The 17,839-nt window shown below is 36.2% G+C and overlaps 1 protein-coding gene across 1 annotated transcript; it reads right to left on the bottom strand.

The window, feature by feature from the left end:
- Positions 1–2,126: 2,126 nt before the first annotated feature.
- Positions 2,127–12,780, bottom strand: LOC140241553 (DENN domain-containing protein 10-like). The gene is made up of 7 exons (XM_072321288.1): positions 12,688–12,780; positions 6,727–6,923; positions 5,819–6,047; positions 4,608–4,719; positions 3,870–4,078; positions 3,571–3,665; positions 2,127–2,453 (listed from the first exon to the last, which is right to left on the bottom strand). The coding sequence occupies exons 1-7, from the start codon at positions 12,725–12,727 to the stop codon at positions 2,286–2,288; spliced, it is 1,050 nt and encodes a 349-aa protein (XP_072177389.1). The 5' UTR covers positions 12,728–12,780; the 3' UTR covers positions 2,127–2,285.
- Positions 12,781–17,839: the final 5,059 nt, after the last annotated feature.

Here is a 17,839-nt window from a genome sequence, read left to right as displayed (position 1 = left end):
TGATGCTGAAAGTACAAAAATAGATAAATAAAATGTTAAAAATCTATAATTGCACTTGTGCAAGCCTGCTTTTCACTCTCACAGAGTTGACTGCATTTCAATTGAGTGTGTAACACAAATGCAAAACATTTAGGTAGAAATCCTCTAGCATCACTGAACTACTTGGCAGACCTTTTGTTTTCAACTACAGTTGAACCTCTCTTATCCGGCCTCCCTTTATCCGGATCTCTCTATTATACTGACGCAATCTCGCAGTGATTTTTTTTTTTTTTTTTTTTTTTTTTTTTAATAATTACGGGAGGAAAGGGGGATTCCCAACTCCTTGAGAACTCCTACACAAACACACATGAATTACACATTACTTCCAACATTAACATACACCTCTATTTTGGGGTCTGTTACTGAGTGTAACAATGAAAAGGTTGCAGTATACACATTACTACATGTGGTACTACAATGGGCTACATCAGTACATGTGTATGTATATGTACATGTATAAAGCATTGAGTCTCCCGTATCCGGCCAAATCCCTTATCCGGATGAGCCCCGGTCCCGACTTGTCCGGATACGAGAGGTTCAACTGTAAGTTGTATTTCAAGTACACATTGGATGTTGATGACCTACTGTGACTGTGTGTGTGTGTGTGTGTGTGTGTAAGATAGATAGAGAGAGAGAGAGAGAGAGAGAGTGAGTGAGAAAGAGTTAGAGAGAGAGAGGAAAAAAAAAACCCCACAGACATGACATACATGTACAGATAGAGGTAGAGACCCAGCAACAATCCGAGAAAGTAACAGTTATGTATTAAACCCAGCTATGGGTCACGTAAAATCGTAACTTTTCAGTCAGTTGCAAATCAAAGTGTATCAGTATCCACCATTCCGTATGTTCACTGCAGATTATGATGTACAGAATATTTGTGTACTGCAAAGGTGGATATTTTCGTGTGACTAATTTTTCACGCCAGGCCGGGTAAGAAGAGTTTTGTGTGTTTTTAATTCCGCAGAATCACGACATCAACTATTGGATTATATGGCAAGCAGGAGTATTTGCATGCTTTTATTTTCGCGATAGTTTCTAGTTGCGCGAAATGCACGAAATTTCCACTTTTACAGCATATGAATTGCTGAAATGTCTGAAATCCTTTTGAAAGAATGGCTTCTGTTATACTGCAATACACAAAAGGATCAACTTACTGTTAATCCTTTTGTATGCAAGCCGAGGCATCCACATGAAGTGACCAAGTAAAATGTATTTCAATTCTTTGCATCTCTCCACAATCACGTAACTTAGACAAGAAGCAAGTGACACAGCAGAAAATAAAATGCTGAATTGGAACACTTCTACAAACAAGAAGATCCATACTACTGGTAACGGAGAACTTAAGGTTATGAATGTTTAGATAAACATGCTTGCTGCGTAGGAGTCTCAAAACACTGCCTTTATGTACGAAAAATGCTGCCATTGGTTCTTGGACAATTACCCCAGACCCTTCTCCTGACCCTATTCCTAATCCTGAACCTAATCCTAACCCTGACCAAACATCTACTCCTAAACCCAACTCTAGTGCTAATCTTTACTCTAACCCTATCACTAACTGGTATTTAGCCTGGGTAATTGTCCTGATACACTGCCTTTGTTTCCACACAAAGACTTGATAAGTGCAGCCCATATTGTAAAGATTGTAGTTTCTTATACCTATCTGCCAACAGCTCACATCATAGATGCAATTGTCAAAATACAGTAACACACACTAATATGGCTGCAAATGCAATACATTCCCAAAGCAGGTGGAACCATTGTCATGGCAACATATGGGATGAGCATTCTATCTACATTGCTGCCAGTGGTGTGAGCCAAGACAAGAACAAAATGCGTAATGTGAAAAAAAAAAAAATCTGCTAGTTGTTAATTTTAAATGTATACAATGTAAGACAAAAATTATGATCCATGCATTATACTTCATGGTCTGCCAGTAAATGTCTGGTCTGGGATGAGTAATTAATTGTTATAGACCAAAGGTTACAGGTAGGTATCTGATTTTATAGACAATAAAATTTTTCATATTGTGTATCTTTGGCTGTGGAAAGAAAAGTAATCACCACATACAAAAACAAAACAAAACAAAACAAAACAAAACAACAACATCAGTACAAAGTAAAAACAAAAATAAAAGCAATTGCATCAGTGCAGTTACACATGAATATAGCAGTATTCTAATATGTAAGTAATAATCTTGCGGCAATGGATATTTTTGGAAGTTCTTGTGGTTGGAAAGTCCCCTCGGACTACATTTGGACCAGTCCTTCTGCTGTGGCGACACCGAAGAGGAATCTTTCGGTGGCGGGAGGCATCTTCCGTTCCTGCAGCATCTCCAGCGTGATCTTGGGGTCATCCTCGTCTCCCGCCAGCGATTTCAGATTATTCAGCAGCTCAGTAGTTTTCTTGGAAATTTCCTAGATGGAAGACAGAGTAAAGAAAAGATGGATATTTGCACGACACCATATCGGAACTTATACATTACATTCTAATCATAGAATACATTACAAAGAATGGATGTTGCACTGTACACACGAACACTATCATTTGCAAAATATGGACAATGTATGACACCTTATTTAAAAACTACAATGTGCTGTATATTCATGACTGTGAATATTCAACAGTGTGGACATTTTCATGAATGCCACTCTTGACCAAGCTGGTACTAAAATGATGCCAAGTGATTATTCTTTTATCATTAACACATTTTGTACAAAGGTACTCTATTCTGTGAAACATGCTTGCATTTTTCACTGACATTGGCCCAGTGTGCCCCCCCCCCAAAAAAAAAAGCCAAAAAGAAATTGTGAGAGTGTTTCCAGTTTTGCTGTAAGACAGTTCAGACTGCATCCATACTGTGAAACCAGAACAGTTTGCATGCATTTTAATTTCACGAGAGCCAAGATTTGCAAAATTAAAATTCATGCAAAAGTTCTTGTCTAAACTATATGCACTAAATGTAACTGGCAGCTCTGAAAACTTTCATGCTGCAAAAATATCTTGCTTTACAGAACTCCATTTCTTTTGAAGTAAAGCCACTCCAGATGTCAGAAGTCATTCATGCAGCACAAAAGAAGAAAAAGAGGGATTTGTTTATTGTGGGTCCCCCTCCACCCCCATCCCCTTAGAGACACCTCTAAGGATCAGAAATTATATGATAGTGTACATTGCCAGCTTGCATAGTGTACTCATGAGCCTCAGATCCCATCCAAGTGAAGGCAACTGATTCATCTCGGCTAGCATGGGTTGGGTGAGAATCCTTCCCCAGAAGATTGAATCCCATTTTCACTCAAATATCCATGCACATGCTAGTGTAGGGATGGCAGTCGAGCATATGACACAAAAACTCTGAACAAATGTACATGTACCACCAGTCCAATAGATATACAAACCCATGAAACCATGACATCTCTGTCAACATGGGAACTGATGGTGATGATTGTTGTGTACTCCTAAGTGTTTTTATACAGTTGAAAAGCTACTTGTGACAAGTGAAGTTGAAAGGAAAGGCGGAGAATGGTCAGTTCTCACCTTGATGACTTGCTGATTTGAGAGGTCATCGTCGGCAGCACACTTGACCATCAGCTGTGCTATGTCTTTATGAAGTCTGCTCATTGCGAATGTTTCTGTAGGATGAAGGAAAGATCACTTTGACAATGAAGATGTAAACACAAGAAATTCATGATATTACATAATGTAAATGAATGTTACATCTTGCCCGCTATCACATGCCCAAACACACACACACACACATACTATGCATTCTACAAAAATATAACACCTTTACACTGCACATTATATTATGTGAGTAATGTATCATATACATTTACCTTTTGCATGAGTTCCAACAGTAATTTCTTCAGTTGACAAGTTGACAAACACATCGTACAGATCAGTCTTGCTCTCGACAGCAGCATCAACGAATCCTGCCACGTAAGCGGGGCCAGACCGCAGATCTTCCAGCTCCTCCTCCTCCAGGTGGACAAAGGGGTGGACAATTGACCAGTTCTGCCGATGCCAGACAAAACTTGGCAAAGCTCTGATGGGAAGAAAAGGAGGAGCCAGTCAATTTACTGTAAAAGAATATTTTTCTCGTGGGATGTTGTAATACATTCTTGCACTTTTTATCACACACTAATCTTTCAACGTGTCGGTCTATATTTGCAACATATCAAAAAACACCTATTACTTTACACTCGCCTTGGGACTACAGGTGACTCCCATTATAACAAAGCCCTCGGGACTTATAGCTTTGTTGTTGTTGTTATTGTTGTTGTTGTAGTAAAATTCAGCTATAGCCGACCAAACAAAGTATACAAAGATATATAGATGATAATTTTTGGACCTTCATTGTAATGAAATTTTGTTAAACCCAAGTAACCACATTTGTTGTAATGGGAGTGCACTGTGCACACTTTCCTTTGATGGCATTCATTTTGAGGAACTGTAATTTCATTTCACAATATCCCAGTCACTTCCTCGCTTCTGACAGGAAAGTATTTAGCATGCGTTCTTTTAGAGTGAAACAGTAGTCAATATAAATGATCTAAGAGAAAAGAATGACAAACCTTGTGAACTTTATGACCTCTTCAACTCTGGAATGAAACACCACCACTTTCTTCTTTAGTACCAAGGCTGTGTAGATGAGGATCGCTTGCAACCCAAACATATTGATGACATCTGAAAGTGTGGACACAGCGGGACAGTTAAAAGTAAGAGTTTCTCCAAAGAAAATATAACCAAGTAGGGGCAACAAAACCTTGTTTCTCAAAAATGTCAAAATGTTCAAGAGTGTAAAAAAAAAAAAGATACTAAGAAACCACTTATGAAATGTTACAGAGCATACCATTCAAATAGGTATTCAAAGTCTTTTTGATGAAAATCAGTTTTGAAATGGCTGACATAAATCCAAAAACAAAGTAAAATAAAGAGATCATAATAAAAGGTGGGTCTCACCTTTTATCAGTATTGTTTTTTTTTTTTGGTATCTCAACCATTCCAAAACCAATTTTTATCGCCTAAACGTTGAATTCCTCTTGGAATCACATGTTCTTTCATATTTCATTATAAGGGGAAAGATTTTCATTATCTCACCAAAAATGTTTGAAACCTGAAGCCAGGTCTCAACCAAAACCTTACCATCCTTTTAACTGATTTTCTGACAAACAAATAAAAAAAAAAGTTTTCATAAAAATTTGAGATACAAGGTCTTGCCATCGCATCAACGATATGTCTTTTTATGATGAACAGAAATTGACAACACCTACCTTTGTTCCATTCCCGAAGAGTTTTGGCAATGATTACCTGAAGTCTATGTTCCACAATCTGTACTTAGGTTCTTTTTCTAATGTGTGCAAGCTAGATCTTTAATTGTATTATCAAAAAACTTTGTCATTTATATAGCCATTACACACACTATTTGCTTCTTACTTTGTCTGCTCATGTTGTAAGTATCAAGTATGTTCATGATGACCTCAAGCAATAAATGATTCCAGCAACAATTCAATTTTGGAGAAATTAGCTATTACAAGTTTATAAAGGTGACCTAAAACATTCTCCAGTTCCATTTCTACAGAGTCACATGATGCAGTTCAAATTGTATTGTTAATCTGCCCCCTTTAATTTCTTCAGCTCACCTGTGATTTACATTTAAACAAACTCAAGGCACTATGATGACCAGGTGCATTTAAGACTGTATCTCATCGACATCTGAAGTTATGCAGTAATCATACTCAAAGGTGTGCAAAACATTGAGCCCACAACTTAAAATGATGATTACCTTTAACAGAACCAGCTGCATATGCCTTCTTCGCCTCAAAGTCTTGGACAACAAAGGTCCCGTTATCTTCACTGGGACACATGCCCTTGGTGACGACAGCAAGGTAGCTTTGAAGGATGACTGCGGCGTTTCCTGTGCTTGCGTAGATCCGGCACAAAATCTTGCCCAGGGTCTGGTACTTCTCAGGGTTGAAGTCTTTGGCAAGAAGAATGAGAGAGAAGTGCTTGACCTGTGAAATAAAGAACAAAATATGAAAATGATTTAGAGAGAGCTTGAATTGATGTTTTTAGAATGTGTGGCACAAATGTTCTGGTAAAGAGTGATGATAAACGATGATAGGGTTACAGGAATTGCACCAGCCGACACAGTCTTCACAATATATTTCAATACTTTATGCTGCTTTTTGTTGCCTTCTCCAGCTAATATCAAGTAGTACCTGTCAAAAATTGGTTAAGACAATATAATAACACTACTAACATGTTACATATTCGCTATACTCTTATATTTTTACCGGTACTTAAATTTGTACAGCCACACAATCTGTGATGAAAAATTGTATCCCATAGAGGACGTACACGGATTAGATTTCATCTACATCGACATAATTTTTTTAAAATGAAACTTTATTACATCATAACAAATCAAAAGTGTTCATCCTGTGTTAGAAGGATGAAGTAGGTTTCTACTTGCTCCTGTGACAAAAATGTTCATCATGTTAGACTTTAACTCATCATAACACATCAAAATGCTTCATGAAATGCCCCCCCCCCCCCCTCCGTTTGTGTGTGTTTGTTTTTGTTTTTGTTTTTTCAGCTACACCTTAAAGATAACAATATTACATAAATGTTTTAACTTCAACACATGGTTATTTGTTGCCGGAAAGGGATATGTCCCTCAATACACTCTACCTTTTTAAGAACTGTGCCATTTTCCACCGGCACGGTGGCGATATAAAACCACTCTCTGCGGAACTGGCCATACACGAATGGCACAACAATGCCATTTTCCTGGGACAGACAACACTTTCTTGTCAGCAGCTTCCTTTGGGCACTTGACACAGCTGGGTACGACCAGGTCCACAGCACATCTCCATTTCTGTCTTTCTCTGAAATGCATTTGGAAAGAGCGACGGAGGTAGTTTATACTCTGTGCTGAAGCATGAATAGAACAGTTCTTGGGAAGACTTCCTTTTTGTTGTACCCTCCACTGAGAGTGAATAACAAATATTGCAAATCTATCTAAATCTTTATAACATAAAATTATGTCTTTATCATTTTCAGCTTACAAATGCAATGTGAGAAAATTGTTCTATTCATTCATAATCATATGTGTAGACTAGACTTAGAGTAGACTAGATTTGATTGAAAGAAGCTTTGTATTTTTCATTTTCCTGCCTTCTCACTACTGTAAATAAAGATCAGCAACAGCACTCAGTAGCATAGAAAGTGGAATAACATGTATCCTGACTTAAAAACACAGCAGCTCACCAATCACCCCACACTCCAGTAAATTTACTCCATTTTTAAACTGCAAATTACGTTAACTTCTTGTAGGCCTACTTGTACTAGATCAATCTATTCAACTATTCAAGTTAATGTAAATGGCCTTTTTTACGATCAGTGGTGTAACTTTTGTACTCAGAGGGTCAAAATTTCAAACAAAATATTTTTTCATTATTCTGTTTGATTCCTGTTGGAAAGTATTCAAATTTTTGAAAAAATAACATTTCAGACCTTAAAGCTGAAGAGTTATTGGTGTAATTTAAGGAAAACCCTGGCACCTGGAGTAAATTTAAGCAAAATTTTGTTTTCATGAATTGCACCATAATGACAAAACTCTGTAGTCAAACTTCACCATGCAAAATTTATATGGTTAACAACAGTATATAGTTTGTGAATCAAAACTATTTGGGGGTTGAATATAAAGTGAATTAAAAAAAAATACATGAGATTTATAAATTTTTGGTAAAAATACCAATTGACATGCAATTTTTAAGATTTTAACTATTTAATGGAGGGCAAGCCAGGTCAAACTCTATATTATAACAAGTCTTTAAGAAGGGCTACCTTCCTATGTAGGTTAAATGAAATTCCAATCATTTCTTTAAATCTTGGATTTTTCACACATGGATGTTTCGGAGGTGACAGTTAACATAATAGAATGTTTCGGAGGTGACATTAATATTGACACTCAGTTTTTTTGAGAATAAGTGACAATAACACAAAACTTCTTCTTTTTATCAATGTTTTTAGTAATTATAACTCGAGAACAAGAAATTAACTCCTGTTTCAAGCAGATAAACTACACAGAACAAGTGTTTTTTTTACACTTCATTAATTAGCATGGGCACCGGTAGTTTGCTTTCCATTTGGACGAAGCCTGTAAGCTAAATATTGTAATCTGAAGAAACGTGGCATTCCATTTTCTACCTTAAATTGAGATGAGGGTGTGAGATCATTTTAGTAATGTTTCTTTGCTCTCAGAACATTTTATTCCACAACACCAGGGAAGAATCACTTCGTTTCGGAGGTGACATTCAATGTTAACATTGTGTTGAAATATTCATTTACAGTAAGAATATGATGAACATATTTAAAGCTAGATATTGTAATCTGAAGAAACATGGCATTCCATTTTCTACCTTAAATTGAAATGAGTGTGTAAGATCATTTTAGTAATGTTTCTTTGCTCTCAGAACATTTTTTTCCACAACACCAGGGAAGAATAACTTTGTTTCGGAGGTGACATTCAATGTTAATATTGTGTTCAAGTATTCATATAGTATGTCCCCCCCCCCCCCCCAGAAAAAAAAAAAAAAAATTACAAATACCAATCGGACTTTTGCATTGATAGCACCCAATATGATTAAATCAGCTAAAATCTACTTTGGGGTCTTAAATTATAACATCTTAGCTCTATTTTGCAGAAAGCCCCAGTCAATTTGGTTAAGTGGTCTCAAAGAAATGTGGATTGTTATAAAGGATGTCAGGAGTCTGATTCTTCCAAGTTTAGCACTTGGATGCTCTTGGAACTGCATATTAATGTGTAAACACAATATACAGAACTTGGAGGGAAGGGATTCCTGACATGCTCTACAAAAATCCTCATTTGTCTTTGACCTCTGAAACAAATTGAATGGGGTTTTCTGTAAGGTGTGGGCAATGAGTTATAGTTTCAATCCCTCAAATTGTATTTTAGATTGATTCACTATCTTTAAAGTTATCATTGCGGAGGGTACCATTGTAATTTTTTGGTGGGGACATAGGTTATGAATGCCAAAAGCAAAAATTCTTATTTGACTTGTATTATGTTTTTGTTTGCCCATAGTATTATAAATAGATTAATTCAAGGATGTTCATGAATTCTTCATCATTCTTGATAGCCACCATACAAATGTTATAATACTGGTGAAAGGTGTTTGGTTCATCTGGGATAAATTTTCTATATACCAGATTCATTTAAACTGTTGACATTACTAAAATATATTTTATGTATCTTTCTGAATTGCTTGAAAATTACCAGCAAATCATAGTCACTTTTGAGAGTAAAAAGTATAAGATAAGAAAAAATCATTTTATTGTTTTGGAGGTGACACAACACAGAGACAACCCAACTTCTCAGGTGTTAACTAATACAATTGTGAACATTCATGTCTTTCCTCATGGCTTTAATTTTCAAATATAAGCTCTTTCTTTCAGTTCTTACTTGTTATTTTGTTTAGTTATTCTCTTTCATGATAGTGGATACCAGCTCATATTTTGTTTTGGATTGTAATTCATACTAATTTTTAGCAAGTTTTTACAGTTTGGTTAAGACAACAGTTTGTGTTTCGGAGCTGAAGAGAGCAGCATAATGCTTTCGTGTGAACTTATGGGGAAAATTTTTTTTAGTTCAGTAATTTTACCCATCAACTTCACAGAAGGTCCCGGACACAAACTGGTCTCAAATAACCCTATAAGGGACCAAAAAAGGACAATTTCACCTCAATAGACACAAGGGTTGAGTAAATACAGCAATATTAGTAAAACACATCAGTGAGAGTTTAAGGAAAAATAAGGCAATCCGTTCCAGAGTTATGAATTTTTGAAGTTTCTGCTCAGTCAAAGCTGAATGAGAAGACTTCTATAGCTTGTGGTGTCACACATGTACAAGGATATAGAGAAAGTATCAAGAAAATTCAACATATTTTCACTTTTCTTGCATAACAAAAGAGCACTTGACTTCTCTCTTTTGGAAGGCAGGGTGAATAATATTGCCCTAACATACACCAGTAGCAAGCTGAAGAAATGTGCACTTTTTTCAAAAAGTAAAGTTTTGTGAAATTCACTTATATTTTCTTTATATCGTTGTATGCATGTGACATCATACATTGTCGTAGTCGTCTCATCCAGCAGTGATTGCATAGATATTTACAAAAAAAAAACATAACTTTTGAATGGATTGTCCAATTTCCCCAAACTTTCAATGATGTGTTTTACTAATGTTGTTGCATTCACTCAATCCACATGTATATATGAAGGTGGACTTGTCCTTCAAGAAACCATTTTCTTTTCCTTGAAATTCCAGTACTTAAAGCCAAATTCTAAGATAAAACATAATAACAAAACAAGGTAAACACGTCATCAAAATTATATTGAGATAGAACTACAAATCTTGTTTTTGGATCTTTCCCTTTCCAGTCCTGGGGACTTGTTCCTCTGTTCACTTTAGTTGTCAGATAACTTCAATAATCTTAAAAAATACAATGTCATAAACAGTTGGTTCAACTTGGAAAATGTAATAATTATTGTCATATTAAAAAAAAAAAAATCACATAATTTTGTTTATGATTACCACGTTGTACATGGAAAAACAACAACTAAGAATTCAAGAACAAGTTGTGCACCAGCTATAGGCATGTGGACTTTTTGTGGAGTTTGATTATTTTATGATTTTTTTAAGATTGTGGACTAGGGCATGCATGAACTGCCACATGTATCACTTTGGTATCAAGGGAATTCTGGTGAGCTAGGTATACAAAAGTTACTTCTATTGTGATGATTTTGTAGATATTAAATGTATTTGAAAATGTTAATAGATAGTGAAAAGGAACTGAAGTCTTGCCTTTCACTATCACATATTAACAATATGGTGTTAACAAACAATGTCACCTCCGAAACACAAGAAAAAGCAACCTACATGGAAAGCTGTGAGTGGTAAATCTTCACAACTAAATTGCTTAAATTGGAAATCAAGCTTCTAAGATGAAAGCATCTATATGTTTACTGACACTACGTAATTAAAGCAGGAGAATTGATCTTGATTACAATATCATATATACAACAGATGGGTGTATTTTGTGCATTCTCTTTGTTAAAAAAGTGAAAAAAAATGTAAATTTGCCCTAAAACGTACAGTATAGTAATAAAAATAAGAGTGAGAGTGTGTTAGTTGATTTCTCCACTTTGAGACTTATGTTACTAAAATAAATGAAACCATTAGTGTACATGATATGGTTTCTCTTCAATAGAAATGAGCAAAAACTCTTGTTAACAGTGTTTTGTCACCTCCGAAACAGTAATTCTTAGTTTTTATTAGATCTTTTATTAATCTCTAGAAAATTCTCACTTCCTGTTGCCATATTACTATTTTCATCCAAAAGAGATTCCTGTCAATTGGACAAAATCAAACAAAATTGCTTTGTCTTCGAGAAATTATCAAATATAATATGCTTGTTGTTTCGGAGGTGACGATTGTTTCGGAGGTGACAAGTGTTAACGGAAAATTGTAAATTGCTCCGAAATGAAAACAACAGGCTATATTTCTACTACCTTCCTTCAGAGATAATGTGAGGGGATATGTTACATTTTTGTAAATGTAATGTATAACTGATGTCAAGAATAAAAAAATCAAATACATAAATCTGTTGTCTCGGAGGTGACAGAAAAGTTAACGGAAAAGTTGCATAAATTTATAAACACTCACCAAAAAATGATAAGCTATTTGAATCAAATAATCTTTGGATCGAAGTTAAGTCAGATTGATTACTATTCTGTTTTGATGGAAATTAGCAAAGTTGAATTTTATAATTGTGAGCAAGAGCTAACTCAAAAGAGGGGTTAATTGTTAACGGAAAATGTCACCTCCGAAACATAAAGTTTGGACAATTTCAGTCTTTAAAGAAGACAAAGCAGAACCTGGTAAACATAATAGTTCTTAAGTTTGGATACCTGTCTATCACCACAACAACAAAAATAATGAAAAGGAATAAACAATTTAATATGCTAGGTCTGACAAAAAAACCATGTCAGAGTGCATACACCAAAAGTGTTGGATTTCAAGCATGTAAGTGCATGCCACATCTGAAAGAAAAAGAGAGGAAAGTTCATTAAGGTACCCAAGGTAGACACTGTGGGTGGTAAGTTTATGAGAAAAAATAATGCATATCTGTCAGTGTATAAGAAAGTTATACACCAATTAGTGTCAAAACCGTGTTTTACACCACTGATTGTAAAAATGGCCAAATGCATGTGCAACCCGGCACCAGGCCAGGTGCAAGGAAGAGACAATAATCTTTTTCTTTTTTGTCATATCACTTACTTGGGCCCTGCCACACCAACAGTTAATGCATATAATTTACGCCTTAATACAAGTACTTCTAGTAATGTCACGTGGGACACATTCATTAGGCCTACTGTTGTTTAGTATTTAATTCGCTCTAATTTGCTATCATTCGCACACTAACATATAAATCAATATGTGGGACACATGATTTGCTCTTAGTTCCCGAAGTGAAGCAAGTCAGAATGCCTTTTTAGTAGTACATCACAATCATGTCTTAAACTAAAATGAGAGGAGACAAGAAGAGAGGAATACTCATCAAAGTGTACCTATTAGCCCAGCAGCAGAAAGAGAGATGAGCGCTGCCATTTTCAAACTTCCAGTGGCTTGCCTCAACAGCTCCGCAGATACATCTACACGGTACCGTTTCATACCGCACACTGCATGCATGCGTGGACGTGCACTGCACCTGGACCACGGATGCATGCTATGCACGTACCCAGTACGTACGGCCATGTATCACATTCACATGACTGATGATGCGTTGCACCCGCCCCCTAGCCCCATCCAGCGTTTGAGCTCCGATCCGCCCGTCTCGGCTACTTTGGGTCGACTACGTTTCAACAAGGCACAGAGACCTAACACATCGCAACTATAATAGGTCTACACTAGATAAGGGGAAAAGGATTCATTTTTAGGTGATCCGAGTATCCTCTCGGATCACCTTCTGTATCTGTACTGATTCTTTGTTGGGTCTTCTTCTTCTTCTTCTTCTTTCTTTATTTCTGGACAAAATTTGTGTATCGATTAGCTCAGAAAGTGTTCTTCCTATCAATGTCAAAATTACACCATATATGTATCATGTCCCAAAGACGACGGGTCAAATAAAATCATAGTGATCAGTCGACCGTGACGTCACTATGACGTCATTATATGAAAACACATTTTCATTCATATCTCATTAATGGAATGGAGTTTTTCAATGAAATTTACGTCACATATATTTCAAGTTATGCGAATTCTACTCATATTCTCAAAATTTATATTTTCTCTTAAAACGTGCGCGTACGCGCGCGTAGAAATATTTGTATGCTCAAATCGAGCTCAAAATTTTTTTGCACACGTTTCAGACCATTTGGAGCATTTTTTGAAAAATTGAAAAAATTGGACGGACGCGTACGCGCGCGCATATATACGCACGCACAGCTCATATGCAATAGAAATTTCCCGTTTTTTCACACTTATCGGATGCCTGAAATGTCAAGGAATATTTCTACCAAGTTTCAAGTCAATCCGACTCAATATGACGTCATACAGACCCGTCAAAGTTGAAATTCCGCGCGCGCGTCAATGGCGATATACAGTCCAACAATGCCAAAAAACCGCCAATTTCAAATCCGATTTTACTCGTCAGGATGGACGGTGACCCCCCATTTTCTTTACATATTCTGAAAGCTGATGAGTTGTACATGTCATTTCATGGGTTGACGATGCTGAAAAAATGATTAAAAGATATCAAATTTCTTAATAAAGTAAAAAAAGTAAATTTTCAAAATGACGTCATCAAATTTTAAGTTCATTCGAGCGTATCTCACTAATCCTTTGCCAATTTTCACCTAGATTTCAGTATGTTGTAGCTTATTAAATGCTCTTTCGGTAATATAATAACAACATTTTGATTGGATGACGGCATCATCTCGTAAAAATGGATTAAAAGTAACATTGTTAAATTTGACCAGTTTACGTGTTATCTCTATGGGAGTGCAGTTTTTCTGGAAATGAAAACTGACATGACTATCTTTATCGAGCACTAGCTCACTTATGCTTCGGTGAATTTCTCCCATATTTTAGTATGTTGTAGCTGAGACTTTGGGCTATCGTAAGTGTGCCCTTCGTTTTTTCATACGGAGTCGGCATCATGCCCAAAAACTTGGTTGAAATTAAAGCTTATCTTCCATGTATTTTCATATTCCTTTCTTTCTGCAACTTTCTTTGCAATAACTCAAGAAAAACAAGCTCTATCAGCCCAATATTTTGCACATGTTTAGTTTATGTCACGTACATTATTTCATAAAATAACAACTACTTGATCGGACACCTTCTTGGGTATGTAAATTAGGGTCAAAGGTCAAAATGTTTCATCCTGTATCTTAGTGAATACATGTCTTATCTTTCCCATATTTTGCATACGTAAAGAACATGTTACAAGAATCATTTCACAAAATAACCACTTTTTGCTCAGACGCCATCTTGTCTGTGCAAAGTAGGGTCAAAGGTCATATGTACTTCTTTCTTTATCTTCATTATCACGTGTTATCTCTATGGGAGGGAATTTTTCTAGATGTGAAAATTGACATGATTGTCTTTATCGACGACTAACTCAATTACCCTTTGGTGAATTTCTTCCAGATTTTAGTATGTTGTAGCCAATGTAATACTCTTTAAGTTTTGTTCAATCAAAGTTTTAATCGGATGATGTCTTCACCTCGTGAAATTAGATATAATGTAACCTTGTCAAATTTAACCAGTTTACGTGTTATCTCTATGGGAGGGAATTTTTCTGGAAATGAAAATTGACATGACGGTCTTTATCGAACACTAGCTCACTTACTCTTCTGTGAATTTCTCCCAGATTTTAATATGTTGTAGCTCAGACTTTGGGCTATCGTGACTATACCCTCCATTTTTTCATACGACGCCGAGATCACGTCAAGAAACTTGGTTGAAATCAAACTTATCTTCGATGTATTGAGATATTTCTTTCTTTCTACAACTTTCTTTGCAATAACTCAAGAAAAACAGCCCCTATCACGCCCATATTTTGCACATGTTTAGTTCATGTCACGTACATTATTTCATAAAATAACAACTACTTGATCAGACACCATCTTGGGTATGTAAATTAGGGTCAAAGGTCATAAATGTTTCAACCTGTATCTTGGTGAATACATGTCCTATCTTTCCCATATTTTGCACACGTAAAGACCATGTTACAAGGATCATTTCACAAAATAACCACTTTTTGATCAGATGCCATCTTGGCTGTGCAAAGTTGGGTCAATGGTCAAATGTACTTCATTCTGTATCTTCGTTATAGTTTATACCAGGGAGGTACCTCCCTGGTTTATACCGAATTTGGTACCAAAGATGGTAGACCTCACTCTCTTTTCTAAATGAGAATCCAAATATCACACGGCCAATGTCTCTAAACACAGATAAAATCTATATGGTCATGCCTATTGCGATCAGGACTCGAATCATTGATTAAAAAAAAAAATCGGATCACCTAATTTGTCAGTGTTGACAAATTCCGAGTCTAGTTCTTCTTTTCTTTTGCGGGGGAGGGGATGGGAGCTGAGGAGGGTAGGCGAGAGGAATACTTTTCTTTAAAAATCCTATTAGTTCTTTGTTCCAGTTTTCATGAAGATTTGTAAGCTTTTGTACATCATGTATGCCGCTTATATTTGCTGTCTTGTTCTATCTTGCTATCCAGTCAACAGTTATATGGAAGGTATTTCAATGTAATTGCATGTTTGGTATTATTTTCTCGACGATAACTTGTGTTTGATGTTAAGGGAAAATCAGGATATACCAAAATAAACGATCAAAACAAAAACAGGAGAGGTAGGGAGACCAACTTTCTTCCAACCTGTCTATATTCTTGGTATTCAGATAGAGCCTATAACAATGCCAAATAGGTCCTATATGATTCATAACAAAGACATTTGTTTGGAGGATACCTTTTTTTTTTTAGTAACATTAACAATACTATACGAATAACATAAGCATGCAGATGAAATCGAATTGAAATTAAAGTTGCAGGAAATGGAGGAGACGCGATGAAAAGCCAAGCTTGTATTTTGCAGTCTCCTGGACAAAATAAGTAAATAACATCAAGGAAGCAAGTTGCTTGGATATATAAATATCAAAAAGTACACACACATTTTACATACTTATACAAACAAACAACAAACAAACAGACGGACAGACAAACACAAGTAACTGAGCTCTCTTGTTCAAGAGAAAGAGAGAGAGAGAACAAACAGAGTGAAGACAAAGAAGCAAACGTTGTTTGCTTGCCCATCAATATGAATGCATATGAACACATATAGGGCCTATGATTGTACAGAACAAACACACATTTTGATGAAATAATATCAAAATTATACATGTTGTGATGACTTGTATGATTGGTTACATGGCATTCCGTGGCGTGTGGTTGATTAGCATGGTTAGGCTGAGTGTGCTCTGTATAAGAAATATATACATGTATATATATAGACGCCGTAAATATACTGCCTGTTGTGTAGATATTGTTATATAATTCCTGTTATGGCTAACTGTCATTGACACACTGTATGTCATTAAACACTAATTTTGTGTCTTTGTATAGATCCTGATGAAGGTGCCTGCGTAAAGGGTCGAAAGCTTAATAATTAAAGGAAACAGAACTCAGAAGCTACATCCGGCCGAAGGAATACTACTGTCTTACGTCTATAACAATGTCTCCACCACCTATAGTAAGTATACTAGCGAGAGAAGGGAGGTGGATGCATTTCTAGATATTCTAGGGGGTAAAAAAAAAAGTTAGGAAATTCAACTTTCTTGTTCGGTAACACCCGCGTGCTTCCATCACGCAGACAGACCCCCGTGGCTGGCACATTGTGTTCTATGGCATCGCGGCGGTAGACCTCTTTGGCGCTCTGTTCTTCCACGCCTTCGGGTCTGGGGACGTGCAAGAGTGGGCAGTCGTGGTGGAGGAGGAGGAGGAGATCCTCACGCGAAGAAACCACGAACAGAAGTCAGAGATCGAGAGGCACCCATTGCGCAATCTAAGACGATAAGCTTTTCACTCGAGGGAGGTGTTGATTCAACACGACTTCAAGTATCTCGATTTTTTTTTTTTATTCGATTCAATTTATTTTCCATCCAAGTGAAAAAGAATACGTAAAGCATGCATGAAGCAATCTTATTGGACCGCAGTGGGAGCGAGACACACACAATATCTGTTTGTTTGATTTAATTTCTTCAACATAATTTCAAACATGAATAAAAATTCTTTTCAGTAGAATACCATATAGGAAACATCAATCTATAGATTTCAATGTGCATGATTTAAAAGAAAGGAAATACATGTTTACATTAATTCTAATTCCAAATACTAGTACTTATTGGTATTACCGATTGTGCAAATAATTACCTAAGAAAATATTATATAAAAGAGAGATATAAAAACAGACAACTTATGAACCTTATGAACAACAAACCTACCCCCAAGCCTGGGTCTGGCGCTGTCCCCTGGATAACACCAGGAGAAGTAAGTAGCACCTTTCCTATGGCATTTCAAGAGCCGCAATCAGGAAAGTTGCTATCAAACTGAAGAGGCTGCTTATATACGATGACAGTTCTCTGCATTTCAGTTCATTATACTCATATTCAATCTTCATACATAAATCACACATAGCTGAATTAACACTGGCA

This window comes from Diadema setosum, chromosome 18, assembly GCF_964275005.1.
Source record: "Diadema setosum chromosome 18, eeDiaSeto1, whole genome shotgun sequence".
Taxonomy (NCBI): domain Eukaryota; kingdom Metazoa; phylum Echinodermata; class Echinoidea; order Diadematoida; family Diadematidae; genus Diadema; species Diadema setosum.
Note: the sequence above shows the minus strand (reverse complement) of the source record. Positions and strands in the feature narration are given on the sequence as shown.